The sequence below is a fragment of the Amblyomma mixtum genome, chromosome 10, assembly GCF_055824585.1.
Source record: "Amblyomma mixtum isolate Tamu chromosome 10, ASM5582458v1, whole genome shotgun sequence".
Taxonomy (NCBI): domain Eukaryota; kingdom Metazoa; phylum Arthropoda; class Arachnida; order Ixodida; family Ixodidae; genus Amblyomma; species Amblyomma mixtum.
Window position 1 is genome coordinate 65,507,377 of NC_143021.1, and position 27,854 is coordinate 65,535,230.

A 27,854-nucleotide genomic window follows, 5' to 3' on the forward strand; every position below is an offset into this window, starting at 1 on the left:
CAAAGGCGTCGTCGTCCGCAGTGTCGTCAGGAGCTGGTTGTGCAGGGGCACGGGAAAGGCAGTCGGCGTCCAAGTGTTTGTGGCCGGATTTGTAGGTTACAGAAATGTCGTATTCCTGCAGTCGGAGACTCCATCGTGCAAGGCGCCCTGAAGGATCCTTTATGTTGGCCAGCCAACAAAGTGCGTGATGGTCGGTCACTACTTTGAAAGGTCGACCGTAAAGGTATGGTCGAAACTTGGAAATTGCCCACACGATGGCGAGGCATTCTTTTTCGGTGGCACAGTAGTTTGCCTCGGCCTTAGACAGTGCACGACTTGCGTAGGCAATTACACGATGTTGATTTTTCTGGACCTGAACTAGGACTGCACCCAAACCGACATTGCTGGCGTCGGTGTGTACCTCAGTGTCAGCATATTCATCAAAGTGCGCCAGAATGGGTGGTGACTGTAAGCGGCGTTGAAGCTCTAGGAATGCCTGTTGTTGCGGCGCTTCCCACTGGAATTGGACATCGGCCTTGGTCAGGTAAGTAAGGGGCGCAGCGATTTTAGAGAAGTTTTTCACAAAGCGGCGATAATACGCACATAGTCCAAGGAAACGCCGAACTTCTTTCTGATCGCGTGGCGGCGGGAAATTCGCGATGGCGACGGTTTTTTCAGGGTCCGGAAGGACCCCTTCTTGGTTCACGAGGTGACCCAAAAACTTCAACTCCTCGTAACCGAAGTGACACTTCTCGGCTTTTAGAGTGAGTCCAGAGGATTTTATGGCCTGCAGCACCGCCTCGAGGCGACGAAGGTGCTCGTCAAAAGTTGGGGCGAATACGATCACATCGTCCAGGTATACGAGGCAAGTGTGCCATTTCAAGTCCACGAGTACTGTGTCCATAAGCCTCTGAAAGGTCGCTGGGGCGGAGCAAAGACCAAATGGCATGACCTGGAACTCGTACAACCCGTCTGGAGTGATGAATGCCGTCTTCTCGCGGTCCCTCTCGTCTACCTCTATTTGCCAGTACCCAGACTTCAAATCCATGGAGGAGAAATACTTGGCGTTGCATAAACGATCCAAAGCGTCGTCGATTCTGGGCAAAGGGTAAACGTCCTTTTTAGTAATGTTATTCAGTCGCCGGTAATCAACGCAGAACCGCAATGTTCCGTCCTTTTTCAGAAGAGGGCAAATACGGGCTGGTTGGTTGGGCTCGTCTTTGATTGCGCTGTTTTTCCAATTCCGTCCTTTCTCTTTACGAGCACGACAGGTGCGGCCCAGGGGCTCCGAGACGGTCGAATGACGTCGTTATCAAGCATTTCCTTTACTTGCGTGCTGATGGCGGCGCGTTCTCTAGAGGAAACACGGTAGGGTGACTGTCGCAGTGGTGGCGTCGTGTCGTCCGTAATAATCCGATGTGTAGCAAGGTGTGTCCTGCCGACTCGCGGAGACGACGCAAATGTGTGTCTGTAGCGATTGAGCAGGTCACGCAGCATGCCTTGTTGTTGTTGCGGCAATGTCTGATTAATGTCGTACTTGACGTCGTCTATGTCCTCTGGATCCGGTTGTGAAACACGAGTCAGGCTTTGTGCGCACTTGGTATCAGTGACGGCATCTATGTAAGCGACAGTCGTCCCCTTGTTCAGGTGCTGGTGCTCATTGCTGAAATTAGTCAGGAGTACATCAACTTTGCCGTCTTCCAGAAACACGACCGCCCGAGGTACTGCAATACCGCGGTCGAGAAGCAAAAGTTGTTTACTCTCGACTATACCTTCAGTGTCTCGAATGGTATGCGAACCGACAGTCACCAGTATACTGGAGCGGGGAGGCACGGTCACTTGCTCGTCAAGAATACGGAGCGCCGACGGGAGGGCATCTGTGGTGTCAATGGCATTCTCTGTCGAAAACTGGACGGACTGGGACTGCAGGTCGATGATGGCTCCGTTGTCCGTTAGGAAGTCCATACCCAGGAGAACATCACGAGAGCAATCAGCGAGGACAACAAACCTTGCAGGGAACGTTTGCCCTTGCACCGTGACCCGAGCCGTGCAGATTCCTATCGGCGTAATCAAATGTCCCCCAGCGGTACGTAACTGCGGGCCGTCCCAAGCTGTCATAACCTTTTTGAGCACAGCGGCGAATTGTCTACTGAGCACAGAATAATCGGCACCAGTGTCAACTAAAGCAGTTACGGCTGTGCCGTCTACTGAAACGTCTAAATCGGCCGGTGGTGGCGTCTTGCGGTACTGTCGAGGAGTCCGATCGCGGCTTTGGTGCGTCGAAGGGATGCGGTGTCGAAGAGAAGCGTCGTTGTTACGAAGAAGTGCGGCGGGTTGTCGGCTTGTCTTAACATGCTGTCGTTCGTGGGTCGTCGAGGACGGTGTGTTGCACGGCATTGGCAATGTGTCTGGCGGCGTTGGAGGGTCTTGTTCTTGTCGTCGAGCAGCCGCACCTCCAGAGGCTGCCGCGTCTAGTTTCCCCTACGGGGACTTCTAGACTGGCCCTGGTCGCTGGGTCCCGGAGAACTGTAGCGGCGCGGAGATGGTGATCGCGAGATGCGACGCTGGCCGGAGTCCGCATGGGAGATGTAATCTGCGATCTCCCTTGGTCGCTCTCCAGGCAGCGGACGGGGAGCACCGAAGGGGTACCCTCGAAGACCCATCTCCTTATATGGACAGCGGCGCCAGATGTGCCCAGGTGCCCCGCAATGGTAGCACAACGGTCGATGGTCCGGGGTTCTCCAGACGTCAGTTCTGCGACGCCTAGGTCGCTGGACAATGTTCGACCGGGAAGGTGGAAGCTGAGGAGCGGCTGGCGTAGGTGCTTCATATCGTTGGGTCGAGGCCGGAAGGAAACGGCTTGCGGCGGCAGCATAACTCAATGTTTGTGGCGGCGGTGGAGTGGCTGCCGGAATCTGCGACGTACCTAATGCTTGTTCGACCTCCTCGCGAATGACATCTGTAAACGACGCAATCTGCGGCTGAGCAGGGGTGTGCTGCAAAGCCTTCGCCACCTCTTCCCTTACAATGGCTCGAATGACCTCACGCAGCGATTCTCCTGAGGTCATGGAGGTTCCCTCTGTACGGGTGCAGAGCATCGATACGTTAGTGCGCTCGTACTGTCGTGCCCGCATGTCGAGTGATTTCTCAATGGACATTGCTTCCTTGACGAATTCGTTTACTGTTGCGGGTGGACTACGAAACAGGCCTGCGAAAAGCTGCTCCTTTACACCCTTCATCAGCAATCGCACCTTCTTTTCCTCCGGCATGCTTGGGTCTGCGCGACGGAAGAGGCGTGTCATCTCTTCCACGTACACCATTACACTTTCGTTCGGAAGTTGGATGCGATTCTGCAAAAGAAGGTCGGCCTTCTCCTTGCGAAACGTACTGGTGAACGCCTGGAGAAATTCTGCTTTGAATGTCTCCCATGTTTGCAGGCAAGATTCATGGTTCACGTACCATGTCCTTGCAGAGTCTTCCAGAGCAAAATAGACATGGCGCATCTTTGAGTCCCCGTCCCAAGAATTGAATGTGGCCACCCGGTCGAACTGGTCGAGCCAGTCCTCGGCGTCCTCATGAGGTAGGCCGTGGAAACGCGGCGGATCCCGTTGGTGATGGAGAAGGACGGGCGCAGTTGATGTTGGAGGATTCATTGCAGCAGCGCCGGTACTCCTTGTTGACTTGTGGTCAGGGAGCAGCCCGAACTCGGGAGATAGGCCTTGTAGTCGGCGGCTGCCCTGGTGAACGGGCGTGTCTACCGGGGGTGGTCGACCTCTGCTGGAATCGCGGCTTGATGGGGGCGTCCGGTACATGAAAGATGTACCCAGCAGCTCCACCAGATGTCACGTCGGTGTAAGACGCGCTAACGCTCAAGGCGGTTTAGAAGGCTCCCAAGAACGTCCGGTGCCGAGTCCGATGGTGGCGAACTTCGTCCTTTTCGCTTAATGTCCTCACGTCGTCGTCTTCAGTAGCGCTAGCGTCAATATGTCCTCGGAAGCACCCGCGTCGATCGCGGTTTCCTCTTGGTTTGCGCTGGACGACGCTTTCGGCGAAGCTCCTGCGCTGCTTGGCTGATCGTTCTCGCAGGAGTAGCAAATTCCAGACATCGCCGCGCGCTGGAACAATGGGTACAGCGAGTTTCTAACTGACGGCCCCTTGACGCTCTCCGCCTTCGCCGGGACCTCGAGAGACAGGCCGAGAGGGATGGCCACACTGCAGTCTGGAGGTCTCTTGCCCTAGAAGATTGAGTACAGCGTTCGAGGCAAAGCAAAATGGAGCCAAGATGCGGGTCGCGTGCCACGGCTGCTCGCGTTCATCTTTCTCTGTCTTGTGCTACGCGCTTTCTGTTTTCGTAGAGAGCAGTTAATTTAGCGCTGCCGTGGCATCGACTATTTTGAAGAAATGTGTGTGGCAGGTGCATTTTACCGCGACAACGACCTTGCGAGAAGAGCTTGAAAGGACGCTAAATACAATTCAAACGTGTTTTTGTTCGTAGTACAAATCACTTCTCTGGCTATTTTTGGCGATGTTGGCGTTTCTCAGGCAGAACGCACTGCCTTTACTGCTGAGAAATTTGGGCTTAAAAATGGAATGTTTTAGTCCCGCGACTCCAGTCAAACGGTTACGTTGAGGCCGGAAAGGACTCCGATATGACCATCCCGAAGCCACTTGCGGTGTTGCCTAGGCTTGGGAATCTGCGGGCAAAAAAGAGAAAAAACATGTCTTGTCACTTTATCAGAACAGCTCAAGGACGCAGACATAAAAAGAGATACACAGACACAGCGCTGTCTAATGTTGAGCCAAATTGCCCAAGCATGCAATTTGTCTTGATGCACCGCAGTTTGGTTGTGAAAACAGGCAGTGGTGGCACACCTGTATTATAATTTGATCGTTTCTGGCTTTAAAATGATACATTTCCAATCAGATTAGCACTTTTATGGTCAGAACGCGGCAACCTATTGATATACGCCAGCTTCATTAAGACCTCCATGTCTCTTCAACGTATTTTTGAATCAGATGTAGAAAGAAAAACTACAGAGAACGTTTACTACATTCGAATCAGATCGAGAGCTCGGATTTGTGCTACGTAGAAGACGACGGTGAACAGGCAGTGCCGCGGGACGGAGCAGATGGAAGCTGATGAAGACGACGTTCTCAAATTCACAGCGCGAGAGTGAGGCGCAGTTTAACACGAGACGTGTTTGCTGCGGCGGACATTTCCAGAGAATTGGACTTTTTACCGAATTGGTTCCAGGCTTGGTTTAAGACGGCATTGCTTCAGCGGTGTGTTCTGGATTCATTGCGCACTGATGGAAGTTGATGAAGACGACGACATCTAAAGCACAGCTCTTTTAATCGCTTTTATAAGCAATCGGTAGTGTGTGCGGGGTCATTAGTGATTGCATAGCAATGAAAAGGAGCAGCCGAATTGTGACGATCTGGGGGCAATCCAGACGAAATTGTCCGCCAACAAACAGGACAGCCATCAAATTTCTGTAGGCTCTATGACGGAGGTTGGGACCTCCAAAATATCAAAAGAACGAAAGAAAAACAGCCAGGCAGAAGTGAAAAGTGAGTCAGCTTGTCGAGAAACTGGAATGTTAGATGAAGAAAGTACCCTGCAGGAACGCAGCGCCACGGCATTGAAGGCGGTGATCTCGCACTGCAATGATCCAGCCGCCCAGGTTAGCTCTATTCGACATGAGGCCAGGTACGGCAACGCGAGTTCAGGAATGTTGGAAGTGAGTCTGATAATTCCAAAAAATCTCTGCCTCTCCCGTAAACGAGAGTAGACTAAGCATGAAATGTTTACTGGGGGCCTAATGTCATCTCGGTGGACACCCGAACCGCACCGTACAGGAAGGGAGGAACGCCACCACCCGTTCGGCGCGATGCCTTGCCCTTTGAACGCGGCGCTTCTCCCCCGGGCCCCTGTGCGCCTGCGCGGCTTTGCTTCGATGCGCGAAGCCCCTAAGAGATCACGTACCACAACGAAGTGTAACGTGGCATTTATGTGCTTTTTGCACGCGTTATTAGAAATCGGAAATTATAATTCCGTGCATTATCAAACCCACAACTCCACTGATATCTTGATAAACATTGAGAAGGCACTGGCAGCAGTTATTTTTTGTCTCGTTTGGAGACCAACCGGCGCTTGCATGCCGGTCGAGTAGGAGGGCTTAGAGAGTCTCGTTAAATCTCGTTAAGTCTCGTACGGTGCCCGGATGTTCTCGTTTCAGTGCCCGGATGACTGGAATTCAGTGCCCGGATGAGTGGAATTTAGTGCCCGGATGAGTGGATTTCAGTGCCCGGATGACTGGATTTCAGTGCCCGGATGACTGGATTTCAGTGCCCGGATGACTGGAATTTAGTGCCCGGATGACTGGAATTTAATGCCCGGATGAGTGGATTTCCGTGCCCGGATGAGTGGATTTCAGTGCCCGGATGATGGCTCTCGGTCTCGGCGTGACGTCACCACACTGCCGACAACGGGAGCTAAAAGCATTTCATGCTTAAAACGCGGACTCAAGCAAGCTGCCAAAAAGAGCATTTCGTTCAGCAGGAAACGCTCAGTGACGACCGACGTCAGATCGGCGAGGTAATGACAGGAGAAAGTCTAACGTTGCCGCAACGTCTCACTGTGCCGGGCATATGGCATGCAGTGCCCCGTAGTGCTATTGATAGCAAAAGCATTTCTTCCGAGGGAGGCCGGGAACGTAAGTGGGCCTGTTGGACCGACCGGGCAGAGCGCTGAGCAGTTATCGAACGCACGCGACGGGTGTCCGATCAGGACATTCGAGGACCAGGACGTCATCGATCCTGGAAGGCTGGAGATGTTCTCGCCCCGTGGCGGCACCAGCCGAATGAGCAGAGTGGCCATTAGGCGTTAATCGGGTTGGTTGAGACACGTAGTAACTCGAATGCACACAGGGACACACAGTGTAGCAACGAAGAGATCCGTTAGGCGTTATTATAACCACTCGCCACCACACATATTCTTTTTCTACAACACAACGACCACCATTTATTTACATGGATGAGAAAAGGCGGCACACTACATCACCGACCACGGCAAGTCCACAACACAGCACACACTCCCCAACACACACTGCCACTGACTCACACTCACTGAACCTGACAACCCGTCTCTCCGTCCCCACCGCGACCGTCCCGACCCCTTTCCCAGAAAGGGCATATAATCCCCTCCGAGGTCGTCGTGCGGGGAGGTTCGGTGCGTTCGGCGCCCGCTGGTCTCAAGGTAAGGGGGTAATGCCCTGTGCGGCTACCACCGTCCGTTCTAACACATACTGTCTCTCGACCGACTCACTGACCATCCTGCCTGACAACTGACAACCCGTCTCTCCCGTCCCCACCGCGACCGTCCAACCCCTTTCCCAGAAAGGGCATATAATCCCTCCGAGGTCGTCGTGCGGGGAGGTTCGGCGCGTTCGGCGCCCACACTCTATTCGGCGCCCACTCGTCTCAAGGCAAGGGGGTAATGGCCTGTGCGGCTGCCACCGTCCGTTCTAACACTCCCCCCCCCCAGAATGCGTGGAGCGCATTCTACAATTCTTTCAACTCCAGCGGGTAAAGGAGCCGCACCGGCCTTCGGAGAACTGAGCCGCGTGACACTCTTATCTCGCAGGAACGTACAGTCTTTGTCAAAAGTTTAGAGCCCAGGGGGTTCACTTCCAAGCTTTATACTGGGACTCCAGGAGCATTCATGGAAGTCCTACCTATTGCAGGAGGCAGTACCAGAAATCTTCTTATGTCCAGGAAATTTGGAGCGTTAGAGATCCGTTAAGAATGACACAGTGTGGCTCAAAAGAAAACCCCCTGGGCTCCAAACTTTTGACAAAGGCTGTACCTTACTGTCCCTGCCTTTGAATACCTTCTCCACTCTCCCAAGCTTCCATAGCAGGCGGGGAAGGGGTTCTCTAACTAGCACCAGCTGGCCGACTTTAGGCGAGGGAGACTGCTCTTGGTGCGTCGCGTAAGCCGATCTCAACTCACGGAGGTATTCCGCTCTCCAGGCCTCCCAGAATTGGTTCTGGAATCTTTTTCGCTGCCGCCAAAACGAACGAAGCATCTCAGGGGTCGAAGCGGGCGGCTCCCCATCCGCCGTCGGCAGAGTCGTCAGCCGTCTCACAAGGAGAAAGCTTGATGGGGTTAGGGGGTCGCCCTCTCCGACCTCATTGTACACATAGGTCAATGGCCGAGAATTCACAACGGCTTCAACTTCGCAAAGGATGGTGGCTAAGTGTGCAGCTTCTAGGCATTTCTTTCCGATCACTTTTCTTAATGCCACCTTCACTGAGCGCACCATCCTTTCATAGAAACCACCCCACCATGGCGCACGCTCAACAATAAAGCGCCACTCGACTTCTGCACGTGCAAAATGGTCCACAACATCTGGGTGACGCAGCGTCTTCCACAGTTCGGTCAGTTCCTTTGCTGCTCGCTTGAAGGTCTGCGCGTTGTCCGAATAAGTGATACGGCACAGTCCCCTTCGCGACACAAACCTTCGGAACGCGAACAGAAAGCTGCTTGTCGACATGTCACTGACAAGCTCCAGGTGCACAGCTCGCGTGACAGCACTATGTAAGCTTTGCCAGTGCGATTGTCCTCCTTTACATATAGCGGTCCCGCAAAGTCTATACCGACCACTTCGAACGGCTCTGCTCGTGTTGTGCGATCTTCTGGTAGTGGTCCCGTCGGAGCACTTAGCGGCGGAGCACTGAACCGTTGACAAGTTACACAAGCACGCACCACCTTTTTCACGAGCTCTCGGCCGCGCAGGACCCAGTACCTCTCGCGCAGTTGCACGAGTGTGTCCCTTGCTCCGGCGTGCAGCATTTGTCGGTGTGCGTCAATCGACAGTAGGGTGGAATACCGATGGTCCTTCGGTAGGACGATGGGGTCCTTTTCGTCAGGTGTCATGTTCGGAGAGCGAAGGCGCCCCTTGATTCTCAACACTCCGTCTGGGTCGATGAAAATTGCAAACTCCCGCAGAGGAGAGCTAGGTGGGACCTTAGTTCCGTCGGTTGCGCAATGAAGTTCGGCAAGAAACGCGGAGCGCTGCGCTTCTTTCAACCAATGCGTTCTTGCCTTCTTTATCTCGTCTGCTGTCAAGGGGCCCGATCGTTTTTCCGTAGAACGGACGTTATGGACGAATCGGAGAATCCAGGCTGTTGTTCGGTTCAGCCTTGACGCTGAGCTGAACCTTGACACGTCGAGTAGCTGTGGAGCCGGCGTGGTGGTGATGTCGAACACCTCCGCTCTCGGTTCTCTCTCCTCAAGATCGTCATGAGAAAACTCGCTACGTGTTTCCTGGGGCCACTCTCTCGGTCCTAGCGCCAACCATGTCGGTCCCGTCCACCAAGTCCGCGCGGAGACCAGGCGAGGGGCGGCAATGCCTCGCGTCATCAGGTCGGCGGGATTTTCTCTCCCAGGGCAGTGATGCCATGTCGCGCCTTGGCAATTACCTTGGATTTCTGTCACTCGATTCTTGACGAATGTCTTCCATCGGCATGGTTCGCCTCTGATCCAGTACAAAGCTATCATGGAATCGGTCCAAAAATGAACTTCGTGAACCTCGATCTCGAGGGAAATTCGGACGTACTTGCACAGTCGCGAGGCGATCAGGCATGCCATGAGTTCTAATCTTGCCAGAGTGACCGTCTTCAGAGGGGCAACACGATTTTTGGCGAGCAACAATGTTGTGGTCGTCACTCCATGGTCATCGGTCATGCATAAGTAGACCATGGCTCCGTAGGCTGCAGTGCTGGCATCGGCGAATATATGCAGTTCTCGGTGAGTAGCACCTCCGCGCAATCCGTTGCCGTAGAACCTTCGGACTTCAATTTTTTCCAGCTCCGCCAGCTCGTGACACCATTCGGTCCATTTCGACAGCAGTTCAGCCGGCAGGTCCTCGTCCCAATGAAGGTTGAGTTTCCAGATCTCCTGAAACAATATCTTGGCTCTCACGACGAATGGCGATAAGAAGCCGAGGGGGTCATATAGGCGGGCTGTCGTTTGGAGCACGAAGCGCTTCGTGTCTTTCCTATGTTCAGCGAACCGAACAACATGGTCTGGCGAGAAAGACAGGTTATCGTCTTCGGGTTTCCACGTTATGCCAAGCACCTTGAGCACCCCGGCTACCTTTCCGAGCGATCTTTCGCCGTTTCCATTTTCTTCGAACATTTCTCTCAGTGCCTGACTATTGGAGGCCCATTTGTGAAGCTTCATGCTAGCCTTATCGAATATCAGGTTAGCTTCTTTGTACAACTTTTTGGCTTCATCTTCGCTGGCTGCTCCTGTCAACAAGTCATCAACGTACACCGAATTCTTCAGCGTCTTGGCTGCCACTGGGTGTGCGCTTTCCATCAATCTGTAATGGTGCTGTAAGGTAGCCGCCAACAGAAATGGGCTTGATGTCGTTCCGAACGTCACCCTTGTCATGCGCCACGTTTCCACCTCTGGTACGGGTTGATTCGGCTGTGGAAGCCTGTTATACCAGAAAAACCGCAGCGCGTCGCGATCCTCTTCCCTGACTCCGATCTGAAGAAAGGCCTTCTCTACATCCGCCACCAACGCTATTGGGTGTGCTCTGAAGTTCAGGAGGACGGTGACGAGATCTGGATTCAGGTTAGGGCCACTTTCTAGGTTATCGTTCAGTGACTTTGAGTTACCTCCATGAGAGGAGGCGTCGAACACGACTCGGAGTTTGGTGGTTGCGCTGTCGTCTCTGATAACAACTTGATGGGGCATATAATACACCCTCGGTAGTTCTTCCGTTGCTGTTTTATGGTCCACCCTCTCAGCCATTCCACTTTCTTGATACAGCCGAATTGCTTGATCGTATTTTCGCATGAGTTCTGGGTTTTTGACTAGTTTCTTTCGCAGGTTATCTAACCTTCGTCGTGCGACATCTTCGTTTGTAGCTAGCTTCACGCTTGGCTTCCATGGTAGGTCAACCTGATACCTGCCATTGCGTGTAGTAATGCTGGTCTCAAACCTTCGCACTACTTCATTCTCGCCTGGGTTTTCTTCCGGTGTGTCTATAATTCCCAAGCTCTCCAGCTCCCAGAACTGTCTGAGAACAACCGTTGTGTCCTTTTCCTCTACTGTGGCTCGCATAACGATCGCCTGGGCGCAACTGAGTACCGGGGAACACAAACTGCTCTTTCCCTGCACCGCCCATCCGAACATCGTCTCTAACGCGGTCAGGCTGCCTTTCAGACGACGAATTTGGCCTGTCACCGCTCCCCAGTAATGGTCCGATCCGATCAGAATGTCAATTGAGCGATGTTCTAGCTCGTTCAGGTCATCGCCTAAACTGCAGCCGAGGTCGTTTAATTCTTCCAAGATACCTTCGTCTGGGCTAGGGAGATCCTGTTCACAGATGGTGGGTGTTTCGAGAGCGTCGATCTCGTACCTTCTGTTATTTCGCCTGCTTCGCAAAGTCAGCTGAACCCTTCGAAAGGTGCGTTCTTGTTTACCACCTCCAAACACGCCGACTGTTAGTATTTCGGTACCGAGCAGCTTGCAGTTGAGCTCCTTTGATAGCTGTTCGGTAATAAAGGAGCGCTGGCTACCAGTGTCGAACATAATTCTAGCCAGTTTTTTCTTCTTCTGACTCTCGGCCCATGCTGTCACAGTTTGGAGCAGAACCGCTGGTGTCGCGCCACACTGCGTTGCTTGTAGGCTGACTGGACTAGAGCTTTCGTTTACGCCCTTCTGAGTCTCATGCGATTGAGCGTCTCGCCGGTCGGGAATGAAGTTAGGGTCACACATAGTTGAGGCATGCCTGCCGCGACACTTGCTGCAAGATAGCATGAGCTTGCACATTCTTGCCGTATGTTTTGGCCTCGTACATCGGAAACATCGGCCGTGCTCCCGTAGCATGCGCTTCTTCTCCGACAGCTCCCTTGCGGTGGTGCAATCCTCCGTTGCATGCTGTTTTGACTTGCACAGGAAGCATTCCACGTCCTTCATTGTGCCATGCAAAGCGGCCGCCGATGAGTGTCGAGGCTTGCCAGAATAAGCTGCACTCTTCAGTTCATGCGCCGGATTACGGGACATGGGCTTACCAGTTGTGTCGTTGCGTTGCTCCCTGCCCGCCCTTTCTCGGCACTCAACTTCGATCCGAAGGAATTCCAGAAGTGCGCGCAGCTCTTTCTTATGCACCGACTCTGTTCCTGTCTCGGAGCTGGTGTCGGTGGTTGAGGCGCTGCCGTTGTTGGAGCCCTCTGCGTCCTTCGAGGCCATCATCCTGTTGTACAGCAGGCTCAGGTCGGTCGGAAGCGCCCGGAGCACAAGAGGGTAGAGCATTGCGCAGTAAGATTCTTCGCCCACACCCAACGCCTTAAGGCCTCGCATGTGCGCCTGAAGGCTGTCATACCAGCGCCGGAGAGTGTGGGCACTGCCGGTTGGTGACACCTGTGCGGCAGCCATGAGGCTCTCCATCTGGTCCTGGATGAGGATGGCTTGATTAGCGAATCGCTGCTTCAGGATGTCAATGGCGTGGTTGTAGCACTCCGCCGTCAGCTGCAACCCCTCGATGGCAGATGCTCCGTCTCCTGTCAGTACAGATCGCAAAAACTGAAATTTTTCTGTTGGTGATAGGTCCGAATTCTTGTGGATCGATGTTTCAAATAGCTCCCAAAATGGCTGCCATTTCCTTCTTTCGCCGTTAAATTTCAGGAGTTCCAATTTGGGGAGTCTTGTCTTGGCAGTCGTTCCTGTCGTTGGGCTTCGATCTTCGTTTGATTTAGTGCTGCCCACGTTCGTTCCTTCTGTGCGTTTCGCTGCAGACTTCAGCTTGGCTAGGGAAGTCACGATCTTGTCGCCGTATTCGATGATGGTTGCGAACTCTGCGTCGGCTTCCTGTTCGGTGATCAAAGGCTCGATCGCGGCGTCTACCTCGTTCAGTTGACGTTGAGTCAATTGCAGACGCTCGATAATAACCTCTAGATCCTCGGCGTTCGGTGCGGTAGACTTCAGCAAGGCATCTGCCTCACCAACCAGACGCGTTGCTTGGGTTCGCAGGGCCTTCCTCTTTCTCTTCGAGATCTCCATGTCTGTCGAGGAGTCGATCTTGGTGGTCTGTTGATATTGCAGAGTCGTTCTCCCGGGTTTCGGCACCAGAAATTAGTGTAGCAACGAAGAGATCCGTTAGGCGTTATTATAACCACTCGCCACCACACATATTCTTTTTCTACAACACAACGACCACCATTTATTTACATGGATGAGAAAAGGCGGCACACTACATCACCGACCACGGCAAGTCCACAACACAGCACACACTCCCCAACACACACTGCCACTGACTCACACTCACTGAACCTGACAACCCGTCTCTCCGTCCCCACCGCGACCGTCCCGACCCCTTTCCCAGAAAGGGCATATAATCCCCTCCGAGGTCGTCGTGCGGGGAGGTTCGGTGCGTTCGGCGCCCGCTGGTCTCAAGGTAAGGGGGTAATGCCCTGTGCGGCTACCACCGTCCGTTCTAACACATACTGTCTCTCGACCGACTCACTGACCATCCTGCCTGACAACTGACAACCCGTCTCTCCCGTCCCCACCGCGACCGTCCAACCCCTTTCCTAGAAAGGGCATATAATCCCCTCCGAGGTCGTCGTGCGGGGAGGTTCGGTGCGTTCGGCGCCCGCTGGTCTCAAGGTAAGGGGGTAATGCCCTGTGCGGCTACCACCGTCCGTTCTAACACATACTGTCTCTCGACCGACTCACTGACCATCCTGCCTGACAACTGACAACCCGTCTCTCCCGTCCCCACCGCGACCGTCCAACCCCTTCCCAGAAAGGGCATATAATCCCCTCCGAGGTCGTCGTGCGGGGAGGTTCGGTGCGTTCGGCGCCCGCTGGTCTCAAGGTAAGGGGGTAATGCCCTGTGCGGCTACCACCGTCCGTTCTAACACATACTGTCTCTCGACCGACTCACTGACCATCCTGCCTGACAACTGACAACCCGTCTCTCCCGTCCCCACCGCGACCGTCCAACCCCTTCCCAGAAAGGGCATATAATCCCCTCCGAGGTCGTCGTGCGGGGAGGTTCGGTGCGTTCGGCGCCCGCTGGTCTCAAGGTAAGGGGGTAATGCCCTGTGCGGCTACCACCGTCCGTTCTAACACATACTGTCTCTCGACCGACTCACTGACCATCCTGCCTGACAACTGACAACCCGTCTCTCCCGTCCCCACCGCGACCGTCCAACCCCTTTCCCAGAAAGGGCATATAATCCCTCCGAGGTCGTCGTGCGGGGAGGTTCGGTGCGTTCGGCGCCCGCTGGTCTCAAGGTAAGGGGGTAATGCCCTGTGCGGCTGCCACCGTCCGTTCTAACACATACTGTCTCTCGACCGACTCACTGACCATCCTGCCTGACAACTGACAACCCGTCTCTCCCGTCCCCACCGCGACCGTCCAACCCCTTTCCCAGAAAGGGCATATAATCCCTCCGAGGTCGTCGTGCGGGGAGGTTCGGCGCGTTCGGCGCCCACCCTCTATTCGGCGCCCACTCGTCTCAAGGCAAGGGGGTAATGGCCTGTGCGGCTGCCACCGTCCGTTCTAACACACAGTGCGACTAAAGGCCGTTGTACGATCGTTTTTGGGCGGATCCGCCAGCGAGCGAACCGCTCGCTTTCGGCCTTCGCTCGGGCGTGGGGCGGAATGGGTGTTGTACGATCATTTTGGAGCTGGCGGACGAGGCGGATGGTTTAAAGCGTTCCGATTGGCGCGCCCGGGATTGCCGTCTGTCCAATAGCATGCTCCTGTTGGCAACCTAGACGGCGCGAAAACGTGGTCTTTTTTTGCTCCTCGGCGACCGGCACCTAGGCTGAACTTCGGCATAGCCATGGCGTGCCGAAGTTCAGCCGGCAACAGGACGAAGAACTTTGCACACGCAAAGGTGACGCCACGCGGCGAACCACGGAGATGCGAACCGGTTTCAAAGTGAATCGTCTCGTGGGTTGATGCCTTGATTCCCCGCTGTGCCCGCGCATTGAGCCGCTGCGAAAGAGCTTCCGTACTACTGGGGCACGTGATGGAGGGCGAAGAAACGGGCGCATGTACAGTATGGTAGCACTCGAAATTAAGGCAGGCTGTGACCTGTACATATCCGCGTGAGCGAATTCGGAAGCACATATTTGCGGAATCTGTAACGCGTACCAATCCCACGGATGCCGGGATGGATGCGCGCAATGTCAAGACCGCATACTAGGGGTATTTAAAATGAAGGATGTCAAATTTTCAGAAAGGAATGCTGCGACGGTCATACAATGACAAAGGATAACAATTTAACTGACAAAAGAGATTATGAAGTCTGCATTTATTGGGAGAAGCCCAAAAAACAACTAAGACAGGTGGAAAATGACATTATGGAGGAACATGTACCAGTGAACAGCCTCAAGAGGGAACAGTTATTGATGGATGAACTGAGGGGGCTAATTAGAAGCACTGTCCCCATAATGGGACAGAGGTGTGAAAAGGCCCAGGGAAAGTACCTGAAGGCATTCCTGAGGTTATAATTGAAAAGCAGGATTAATGATAGCCATCATGGGTGAACTGCTGACACTTACTGGGAATTCTTGTATGCAGTGCTGTACAGTTGGATACTAATTACCGCACATGCATTTGAGCATTGATCTTGCATAGTGATGGAAATGGGGCAATAGCTGCTGGGTGGTAACTGGCAAAGGCCAGCATTCTGAAGTAAGAAACAGTACGTGCAGCATGCACTCCATACATGCGTATACACAGTGGTTCCTGCACTCTGTCGTTTGTTGCCACAAAATTGTTGCATAGGGTTCTCTGTGCTGCTGAATGATAGCAGTGATGTCGGGTGAATATGACTGTTATTATTTTCAACTGGTAACCGTCTGTGAAATCAAACACATGCTTTTAGTGAGTTTCCATTGTTTGCAGAAGCAAACCGACATCCTGAGTGGAGTACCTTAACACAGACGTTGGCTACCTACCTACAACATAACTGCAAGTAAAAAAATAATGGTGCATTTCATGACAATGGTTTGCTGGATTTGAGGATGGTGACCTTGTGGAACACACATCAAACATCTGAGCAAGATGAAATTGCTGTGACTGAAATTTTATGATTCTGGTTCACATACCGCGTACCTCATGTATAGTAGGATAAAACTTAAAAGAAACAGCAGTTGTTAGCACTCGGTCATGGCCCGAGGCATCCTGTATTACTCCACTAACCAATAACAGTAAACAAAATTAGTTGTTCGATGCTTGACTTTATTAATCTATCCAGGTATCAGAATTCTAGAAGTTATCATTTTTTCTTGTAATAAGCTTCTTATGGTAGTATACAATAAAAGTTTTGACAGCGGACTACTTTTTTTGGCGCAGAAGAATTCTGTGCGGCGGTCCAGATGGCAGAGCTTCACTGCAGACTTAAATTGAATCTGACTATTGTGTTCGGTGATAACATGTTCTGACAGCCAAAAACCAAAACTGAACATTGGTTGTTGACTGAGCTTAGATGCCAATTCAATGCAAACAAAAATATTTGTTGTAGGAATAGATACGCATAGTTAACATGAAACAAAAAGAGACAACCCGCAACAAACACCTCACTGATACTGCCAACTGTCCAAAGCGATATCACGAACAGTGTATGCTGGACTGTCCTACACAAGAGGTGACGTAGAGCAGATGCCTCTGTGTGCTCTTAGATAAAAGGGAATAGTACCGAGGCTTAGTCCATGCTACTGCTTCTGACGTCAAGGTGACCTTGACAAGATTGGTTGTTGCATCTGTAGAGAGGGCATCTGCTGCTGCTGATGTGGACTGCTTGTTCACAGCCTTTAACAATGCTCTGTCATAGCACGTTAAAGAACCCCAGGTGGTCGAAATTTCCGGAGCCCTCCACTACGGCGTCTCTCATAGCCTTAGTCGCTTTGGGACGTTAAACCCCATAAACCAAACCAAACCAGATCATTTCTGCCCAGCTTGGTTCTTCAGCTGTGGGAAATCCAGCATCACCTGTATATCATTCTTCTTGTGTCCCTGTTCACTCCCGCCGCACTTCAACTCTATCCACATCATAGTATGTGTGGTCAAATGACATCAAACACGCCACTGTCTCTCATTAAAGAAAAGGTGTATGTGTATGTGTGTATTATGCATGCATGAAAAAATCAGCATATTTTAGCATGTTACCATCAGATATGAATGCATCTATACATGAGGAAATTACAATGTTCCCAACCTTTACTAATATGGAAGATCAGTGTTAACTGCAGGTGTTTACAATATCACAGAAAAATGACGACGCAATAATACTGATTTCTTTTCTGATTTTTTTTCGTCATGTTTTTCACACCATTACGAAAATCGAAATAGAAATACCGCTCAGTGGCTTCAAAGCGGATATGGTGCGCATCACTGTACTAAAGTGCACGCTTTTGTTCTGCAGTGACAGTGGGCAGGCCGCTTCCTTTTACCAGTGCTTCCTGAGGTGACATTGCAGTGAACATTGTGCAAACCAGTATGCAGCATAGTAAACAAGTGTGGAAAGTTCTGTTGAGAGCCAATCAATGTTGACATGCACAGAAACAAGGTGGCGTATTGTGCGTACGACCACAAAGCATTCATAACTGTCCCATGAATTTAAAACAAAGTGGTTGCTTCATATTTCAGAAAAGTATACATGTGCCATCCTCATTAATCCATACATAATTAGATAAGGGAGTAAGTACACTGGCCTAGAGGTTAAGGAAATGCAAGAACCGATTTGGAAAGTTTACATAGCAAATATTGGCGGAGACTAGGATAGAATGCGTTGTATAGTCAAGGGAACGGGAACTGCTTCATATTTTGCAGTTACCTCAAACAAACACAATCATATCAAGCAGAATGCGAAAAAGTTAATTTTCAGAAATAAGAGCTATGATGTCTCAGGACAGAATGAATTGAAAAATAAGCCATTGAAGTATGTGTGGGCCATAGATGCTTAAGTTCTCCAGTAAAGCTCTACAGCAATCTTGAAGGTACGTCCTTTCTGATCAGTAAAAAATAATATGAGAAATTTTAAGGGCAACTATGATTCCCAAAGCAGCAAGCAAAAGAGAGAATCTGTATTTGTTAATCGATATCCGCACCACTTGTTATATATAGAATGATGTCGTACTAGTTACTAATTACCAATTTCTTAGCAAAATATCCTTATTCCACTGCCAGTCTGGGTTGCAAGGAAACGAATTAACTGAGCCATCAGTAGTCATAAGGAAGTTGGAAAAAAACCAAGTTGAAGTCAGGCCGAAGGATGACGAAGAAAAACAGAAAGGCAGTGATGACTTTTGTCTTTTATTGCTATCTCTTTGCTGCAATCTGATGATGAGAGCTTTTAAGCTGAACCAATTGCCCAGTTAATACTATCCTTAGTACATGTGACTATATACAAGTTACATGCATAAGCATACAGATGTAGAATTCTCACTGAGCCACATCATGAAGTCAGTGTGTTGCTCAGCTGAGCAGAACAGACAAGCACAAAGAGAAGCCCGGTCAACAACAGGTGGGTGCACTAATGCATGTTTAGCTTTGCAGTGAGCGAATGTAGGTAGCTAGAGCTAGTTTGCGCAAAGTTAGCCCAAATGCTACTATTGTGTAAATCTGCCCCGATAGTTCTCAATGAACACGTTATGCATAAGAGAGCATTGTACTGGTTTGCCGAGGTGACCGAGTGACTGAGCACTATATCAGATCTATTTGTTTTCATATTTATCACACCTCAATGGTCCTAAATGACGTTACTTTAGTAGCGAGCTTTAAAATGGTGTGCCAGGTAGGAGCTCAGTGAGTTCGTAATTTATAGCATGATTTCTGTAGTAACCACTTCGCAGGACAGTAAGATACACAGCCTTGTGGGATGCAAGACCGTTACAGCCTTCTGTGGCACGAACAAAAACGAATCTTGAAATTCAGTGGCATATGAGCTAAACGAGGCACAAGAGTGTTAGTGCACCTAGTGCACGAGAGACTACAAGTTGGGACTGATTAGTTGGGGACGTGTTGGTAAGGAGCAAAAAAAACCTGCATAAGATGAAGACATTCAAATATGCACTTTTGGTGCTGTCACACTGGACCTTCAAAAATGGCCTGAGAAAATAAAACAAGCAGCTCAGGACTGAACTAATTCAAGGATTCTAGTTAAGTTAGATTTGTGCCATGTGCCATTAGAATACCCAAGTTGATGACACACAGGGGAATTGAATGCAAGTAACTTGGAAGACGGTGATACTAACAACACGTCATGGTGTAAATATCCTAGGTTGTGGGTGGGTGTATGAGGATTATTAGGTATTTTAACCAGTATACAGTGAATATACCTTTATCGGAAGGCCTTATAAGTTGGCAAAATGTAATGCTGACAATAAAAAACAATATTACTGCATTCTTAGTAACATTAGCAAACAGGACAATCCAGGGCATGCTAATTGTTGTTTTGAACAACTGAAATGCTGGTATTGATTGCAATATGGCACACACCATATGGCTGTCAGTGAAGGCATATGACAAAACACTGAAGGGACGGTAATAATGCAAGTAATGAAAAGCTGAGGCCCAAAGGAGTGCCTTGGCGGACGTCCGAGATTGCAGGAAAAGGCAAGATACATAAGAATTGGCAAGGGAAATTTGCCGAAGGCTGGCTGTTTAAGCTTGGATCCAGTTTAGAGCTATTGGATGCAAGTTAAAGCACGAGAAAACCAGCCTCACATAAATAGGGGAAATGCATGCTTTTTCAAAGCAAAGAACAAAAGCATCATAGGGGGATGTTGCAGTCACGGTGCATGTCGTGAAGAACAAGAAAAAGTTGGCTATTGCAGAAATGTCTTCTAAAAGCTTGCCGATTTGAATCTAACAACTTAATGGGCCAAAACAATCTAGCAGGGTCAAGAGTATGAAATGTGTTTGGTGATTTGCAGCACATGCCAATAACACAAATAGGGCCATAGGTGCTGGGTGATGAAGGATTATAAACAGAGGGGCCAGGCTATAATAAGGCAGGAAGCTATCTGTACAGCATGCACTAGATATGCCTATACAACCTACTTCCTCTCCCGTTGTTGCTTTCTGTAAATTTCACAGAACTTGATCATACCGTACTGTGGGGTGCACCGGTGGCAAGTTGGCATGTCGAAACTGTGCTAAGGGACGACGACAGAGCAAGAATTGCTACCCTGTGCAGTGATGTTGTTACCATCGTCTTTGTTCCTAGCGTAGCTTTACCAGCTCCACAGGGCTTATTTTGCAGTCTGCAAGTAGTCATGTCTGTAGCAAGCAGTCACAGGCAAATGAAGGTGGTAGCAGACAGACATATGCAAGTGCATCGACGAGATCTTCTCAAAGCTTTGAGAATGGCTCGTTAAACAAAGTGCTGCGGCTGACCCAGGAAGCACCGCTGAACAACCACTTAACACCAATAAGGCCGATTTCGCAAGCAGCTCTGCAACAATAGCATTGCGAACACATCCAGTTTCGTACCACTGATCCCCGGATCGAAAAGGACCATGAGCAAAATCAACAACAGACACTGTCATTGCCTATGAGGTGCTTCAAGACCACTGTATTTTTCTGATTGCAGTGGAAACCAACATCCCACTTGAACTGAATACTGCCAAGCATTTGTCAATATTGATTTAACACTGCTATGCAAAAAGAGAAAAAAAGCAATGGCAAAGGTTTTCTCAATATTTTTTCTTTTTCATCAAGACTCGTTATGCTCAACTTGCTCTGTGGTCAGTTTTGATTGCATAAGCTGCTGCCACACTTTTTTTTTTCTGCGCTACATCAATTGAAATGCTCATGAAAAACAGACTTATGAGTTGGCACATATTAGAGATTTGTACACTGTCAATCAGTCGTGATTCAAAAGCGGCAATGATTCTTGTTTCCATGTTGTTACAACCTAAACCGAAATGGCTAGCGGAAGTGTTCAGTCACCCATTCATCACGCCGATATGTTTATTGCAGGCAAATGTGCGCACAGCCGGCAGGAAATAAAAAGAAATGACGCTCCCGAAGATACATTTGCACTGCACCGATGTTTTAACACAGGTTACACAGTTTCTCCGGCGAGTCGTAACCCGAGCATCCATCATCACAAAACGTACTGAATGGAGCACCAAAGCGCAGAGGATGGCGACATCGCTGTTGTCGCCGCAAAACAGTCCTACGGCCGTGCAGCCAAGCTCGCGTCGCGTCACGTCGCACACACGGCAATTCTCAAGCACAGTGCCAACACGAATCGCGAACAAAATGGTAACGAATGCGTAGCCAGCAACAACGTCATGTGCACGCTTCGGTCGCGATCACTGCAACCATCGCAACGAATGCGACTAGCTGCACAACGCCACGCTCATTTCAGCATTCGGAAAGCACGGCGTGCGTAGTGAGCTCTCGAAGGCGCACATTTCACTGCCTTGACGTAAAAGCACTCGCTTCGATCGCAATCACTTTCACTACGCGGACACTAGTCACTGTGCTACGCAGCTCATGCACGCACAAAAGTTCACCGTGAGCAGCTGTTGTTCGCCGCTGTGCGTGATGATCCTCGCAGGAATTAGGAACCCTTGCAGCAACCACAAACAGCTCCATATAAATTCGTGACACAGCCAACGCGTAGGTCTTGCGTCGGTTTGAAGAGGCGCTCTGTCAACTACATCAGCGTCGATTTCAACTCGGGAAACTGTCGCTGCTCGCCGCTGCTGCACGCGGAGAAGTTCGCAGTCGCTCTGAACACTCGTAATATCAACATGTGGCCAATATAGTATGCCTCGCGGCATAGGTGCCACCACTACAGCCACGACCTATGCCTCGCTCCCCAGTTCAGTCGACGGACGGCCATCTTGCCCGGCAGGAGCGGATGCCTACGTCACGTAAAAAGCAGCCAATCGCTGCAATTCGGTCGCCGGGCGGTTCGCTCGTCCGCCCCAAAGTTGAAGTTCACCAACTTTCCTTCCGCCTGCCGAACGGGGCGAATGCCTATTGTCTGGTCGTTCGGTCCGCCAGTCCGCCTGCCTGGCGGATCCGCTTAAAAGCGATCGTACAACGGCCTTAAGGAGGCTCATGCAGCCACTTCGGACCTCATATGAGTGCTCCAGTTGCGAGTGTCTGCGTTTGTGTCCGCTCATTCGCGAGCAGGACGACGGTGTGCACGCAGGTGAACTCGGTACAGCCTATCAAATTGGACTGCGATTTACGGTGCACTGCAAGCATGCCACCGTGCGTATTTGAGTGTGCAAGTTGCCTATGTTGTGTTGGTGCCTCTTTCTTTAGGTTTTGTTGGTGCTAGTGCTGGTGTAGCTGCGGTATGTCACCCACAGGGTGGTTTCGTGACCGACACCGATGCCTTCTTTGTTATAATTCTAAAAGTGTCATTGGGGCCCTCTGTAGAATCTTGGGAATGGCTTGTAAGGGATCGGTAGTGTGTGCGGGGTCATTAGTAACGCTAATTCTTTCTCAGCACCCCGCCGCTGCCGTCTTCAATGGACCCCCCCCCCCCCCCCCCCCCCCGGCCGGAGGGGGCGGCGGGGTGCGCTCGAATTCCTTGGAACGATGCGCGAGCGCCAAGGCGCCGGGCCTTGCGGGTGTCCATCGCCCTTTGGGGCTGATTGGCTTCGGCTATCCGGGGAGCGTTCAAAGCCGCCGCACGCCGATCGCCTTTCGTCTTAACGGACACCAGCCGCAACACCAACTGGCGACGAACATCTGGTTCGAAAGGTCTGCAGACCTTCTGAATAATAAGCACTGCCGGGCGGGACGGTGTCAGGCCGCTTTTGACGAGGAGGGCAATAAAAATGACGAATAGACGGTGACAGCACGGCTAGCCGAGGAAGCGAAGGCCTGAGTTGAGTGTCGCGACTCATCGGTGTCGGTGAGGCGCCGACCAAACAGCCTTGGGAAAGCTAAGTCGCCTAGGAATGAGGGTCTGAGCTCGCAGTGGCAGTTACAGCGGTAACTGCTCGTTTAAGCCCGATAATCCCTAATTCCGGGACGACGCCAAAGTCGAGAGTCATCGGTGAAACAGATCGCACGTGCTGGCATGACTCTGTGTTTGCATATGTTTTCACTTTTTTTTTTGCGAGGAAGAGAATGTTGTACCTCGCACGTGCTGGCACGTCTGTGCGTGTGTGTTTGTGTTTACTTGTATTTTGTGGTGAAGGTGATTTACCCTACGGAAGCTGGAGCGCTGGCCATGCTCTCGATGAACCAATCATGTTAGGAGTATAACATGATTGGGTGCTACTAAAGGTGGGCCGGGCCTCTAGGTCTTTAAAACCGGGCCCCGGAGCCAGAAAAAGGGTTCTGGCCTAAGGTCAGGTGCTCTGCATCCTCGGCTATGCTGAGTTGGGGCTTCCCCTAGTGTTAGCCAGTTCCGCCTGTTCATTTTTTTGTCTTTTTGCTGTTTAATGTGTCGCTAGTGCCGGAGCTTGTATGTAATGGAAATTTCTACGGGCTTGGGCACATTTCGTGTTCGGCTGTGTTCAGCGATTACTTCATCGTGTAAGCTTCATCGATGTGTGACGCTGCAGTGAGCGAGATCTTCGCGAAAGAGTCAACGTCTGAAAGAAACAGCGCACGCCAGATCGTCGCGGCGCCGCTGATCGTACGGATTCTTTGCGCCCAATTTCAGCCTTAGAAGTGACGGATCTTTTCGTTTAGTCATACGGGTTGTTTCCTGCCATCAAATTATGGTCTATTCAGTAAAGATGCTTTATCGTGGATTGTGCGCGTGAGCCGCTAGTTGTTGCTATTTCTTGTTTTGATCCGGTCGCGTAGCGGCCGGAAAGAGCCTATTCGTGTACAAGACACGGTCGCAGTGGCGCAATCTGTAGGCGTCTTTCTCATGGTTTCTTTCGCTGCAGGCTTTGATCCCTCGTCTCCTGTGCGAAAGAACATCGCCGGCTGTCTCGTCAACGCAAAGTATTTGTCCCTGCTCACGACCATTCAGTCAGGTAAGTCCAAACAGCAGTCTCCGCTCAGAAAGGGGCGAGTAAATTCGTGTACGCGCGCTTGTGTGGCACGTACTGCGCGCAGTGCTCACATCTCCCGCAGCACTGTATCTTATTCTTCTTGGACAATAATCCTCTTATAATTTTAGCGCTACAAGGAAACTCCTCCTGTCAGGTTGCTTTTTTTTTTGGTGAATGGACGCGTCAATTTTTTTTTACCACGGAGTAGAAAGCAAACGATAAAACAGTAAACGAGAAATTTATTATTTATTATTTATTATTTCGTAGCCAAGAAATTAGCAGCACATTTGTGCTCTGCGTTTCCTGACATGCGATCATTTTCGCACACACCTTGCAATATTCTTTGCTAACCCAGAGAGTGACTTATCATGCCAGCAGTTTTACTGCATTCGAATGGCAAGATGCGCGTGCTAGTGGTGCTAAGTTGATATATAACTTGCTCTTCACTACAACTATAACTATAACTACCGTTCAAGCGTCACTCAGATTGAAATCGATCTTTCTCTACAATCATTAAGCACGCGCCGTGACATCGCTCTCCTAACACTATTTCACAAATATGCGCACTTCAATAGATATAGTTCATTTGAACTCGATGTCTCATCCCGCACGTCAAAAAAATTATATAATCAGTTTAGTTTTGCAAGAATATATGGTGACACATTGGCTTTTAATTCATCTGCACTACCACGAGCCATCAGATTATGGAATGATATGCCAGACAACATCGCTCCCGCATCTAATCTAGAATCTTCCCATTCTCAACTCATCACATATTTCACTGAAACCGTCATTTAGCACGCCTACGTTCGTCTTTTATTTTTTTCTGATTTTTTGTTCTTTGCTTCGCTGCTAGGCTCGTGCCATTCCGATGTTTTCTTATTTATGTTTGCTTGCCACGTTTCCGTGTTTACCGTCATAGCGCTATTTTACTCATTGTTTCCACGTTCGGTGAGCACATTATCCTTTATTGTAGTGCTTTATTTTGTGCCGCGTATTCTATTTTTTTCTCTTTTCCTGTTGTTATTTCGGCGTCGTTTCTTCTTCTCTACTAATTTGTTGATATATTGTTTATCATGACTGTATGTTTCTCTTTTGTTTCCTTTGGTTATTAATGCACTGTATAGATTTATTTCTTTTTTTATCATGATCGTATGTTTCCTTTTGTTTCCTTTGGTTATTAATGCACTGTATTATATTTTTTTCGCCCCCCTTACACAATGCCCAATGGGCCTGTAAGGTATTTCAAATAAATAAATAAATAAATAAATTCCTGGTGAAAGGACTGTACATGACACAAAGGCTATGCACTATAAATTTTAGTGTACCGCTCCTGGAAAACAAGGAAAAGCTTCGGGCTAAATGTGAAATAATAGCAAGGCCAACGTACACCTCCAAATTAGAGAGTTGTCTCCACTCATCCGGTAACATCATACAAACAAAATTATATGGACCACATTATAATCAAGGTACCTTTTATTCACGTTCATAGCCTGTTTCATACTACACCTCGACATTATGCCCATGCAAAAAGCTTTGGTTATGGACCAGCCTTCAGTGACAGACTACATTAACTACACAAGCAGCATAAAACAGTCTCCTTCTAAAGCACTATTTTTGCTTGAGCAAATTACAAATCTCGACTTTTTGTACACAGTGCTACTTCATCCAATGCTTGCAGCATATGCAGGACCAGTAGTTCTCATGAATTAAATTTTGTCGGTTACATTAGAATGTGACCTTTATACATGTTTTCAAAAGCTTAGCGTAATGAAATTGTAGACACTGACTGACAGCATGCAAGAATGGCTATTAAGACAGTTGCCTTCCATATCTGCTGTCACATGCAGGGCACGTGAGCTTAATTAAATTTTCAGTTCAATCGAATGTGAAAATAAAACTAATATGGGTTCATGTGAGTTATTGGAAATTATTCACATCAGTGAACAGCCCCTTCCTACTCAAAAGGGAAGGGTGAACAGTGCAAGGAAGATTAACAGCCTCATGTAGCTGCGTATCACATTAAGCTCTACATGCATAAACAGTGCTAGTCATATTAGCTTGGTAGCATGCCACCCTTCCAAGCATTACCACAACTGTGTGTCATTTTTTTCTGACTTTTCCAGCAATAAGAATTGTATGTAGCGCCCCTCAAACTAATTCAATATAAAACCTTTGCTGAAGTCCAGTCTACTTTTGCAGAAAAAAAACTGCATTGATGCTTTACGCAATACAAAAAGGTCACAATTTTTCAAACCATTATTCAAAATTTTTTTCACAACTAAAGCCCTCTAAAGCTGCAAAGCATAGCATACTGTGTTCACGGATGGACATCAAGTGATGATTAACTTGCAACAATGTCACAATTACATAAAAACATACATACCAAACAAATCTAGTCCCGACCACTTGTGCGGTTTTGAAGAAGCCAGGCTGAACTTCGGTGCTAGGAGTGGCAATGCTTGTGCACCTTTGCATCCCTCCTTCTGCCAGGTGCACTGCAATAGAGGCGCCACTTATAGCATTAGTGTAACAGTTAGTGATCAGTTATAAGTGCATTAAATCACATAATGGCAGCACACATACTCAAAAACAACAGGAATATTTTGAAAATGAGAAACTACAACTTTACATATTAAATTTTATTCATTACAACACTTGCTACATATTTATACGAGGCAAATTGATAGAGTGCACTGGCACAGTAAGCCTACACAAACTTCTACAGCACAATGGCCGATTACCAGTGAATTTTCACTTTGTGACTAACATAATTAACATATTTTCTAACAGCCACTGCAGAAAGAAGAAAGAATTATACTGTAACTGCTTCGGAGATTGACAGTATTCATAACAGAATTTACTTCCGTCGGCAGATTACTGCAGTGCAACCAAAATCCTTATTGTTCATAACAGAAAAGCTTAGAGACTAGCGTATTCCTCTATTCAATCTCTTAGAGTGACATCAAACCTAAAGTCTCACTCTCTCACAAAAGAATACACAAAAACAAGTGACATAGGCTGCATTCTTTTGTTAGCTAATGTTTGGTCACCAGCTAGGCCAGATCTTTTCTCTAGTAAAAAAAACTAAACAAGTTCACTTTTCACCATTAGTTCTCAGCCTGAGTGAAGAGCCAGTTATATAGCAACTTAGCACCATTAGCACGCGCATCTTGCCATTCGAATGCAGTAAAACTGCTGCCATGATAAGTCACTATCTGGGTTAGCAAAGAATATTGCAAGGTGTGTGCGAAAATGACCGCATGTCAGGAAACGCAGAGCACAAATGAGCTGCTAATTTCTTGGCTACGAAATAATAAATAATAAATTTCACGTTTACTGTTTTATCGTTTGCTTTCTACTCCGTGGTAAAAAAAAAATTGACGCGTCCATTCACCAAAAAAAAAAGCAACCTGACAGGAGGAGTTGCCTTGTAGCGCTAAAATTATAAGAGGACTATTGTCCAATAAGAATAAGATACAGTGCTGCGGGAGATGTGAGCACCGCGCGCAGTACGTGCCACAGAAGCACGCGTACACGAATTTACTCGCCCCTTTCTGAGCGGAGACTGCTGTTTGGACTTACCTGACTGAATGGTCGTGAGCAGGGACAAATACTTTGCGTTGAATAGACAGCCAGCAATGTTCTTTCGCACACGAGACGAAGGATCAGAGCCTGCAGCGAAAGAAAGCATGAGAAAGACGCCTGCAGATAGCGCCACTGCGATCGTGTGTTGTACACGAATAGGCTCTTTCCGGCCGCTACGCGACCGGCTCAAAACAAGGAATAGCAACAAGTAGCGGCTCGCGCACACAGTCCATGATAAAGCATCTTTACTGAATGGACCATAA

The 27,854-nt window shown here is 49.5% G+C and overlaps 1 protein-coding gene across 1 annotated transcript; it reads right to left on the reverse strand.

The window, feature by feature from the left end:
- Nucleotides 1-4,659: 4,659 nt before the first annotated feature.
- Nucleotides 4,660-27,824, reverse strand: LOC149325983 (uncharacterized). Its single transcript, XM_089564442.1, has 5 exons — nucleotides 27,818-27,824; nucleotides 27,589-27,678; nucleotides 12,339-12,560; nucleotides 9,465-10,346; nucleotides 4,660-4,673 (listed from the first exon to the last, which is right to left on the reverse strand). The coding sequence occupies exons 1-5, from the start codon at nucleotides 27,822-27,824 to the stop codon at nucleotides 4,660-4,662; spliced, it is 1,215 nt and encodes a 404-aa protein (XP_089420568.1).
- Nucleotides 27,825-27,854: the final 30 nt, after the last annotated feature.

Bases quoted from the DNA above. Each gene is read 5' to 3' on its own strand.
- LOC149325983 (XM_089564442.1), bottom strand. The intron at 12,561-27,588 runs GTAAGTCCAAAC...CTGTACTGACAG, and splicing joins GCTCACGACCATTCAGTCAG to GAGACGGAGCATCTGCCATC. The intron at 10,347-12,338 runs GTGTGGGCGAAG...GCGCACACCCAG, and splicing joins GCGAGGCCTTAAGGCGTTGG to TGGCAGCCAAGACGCTGAAG.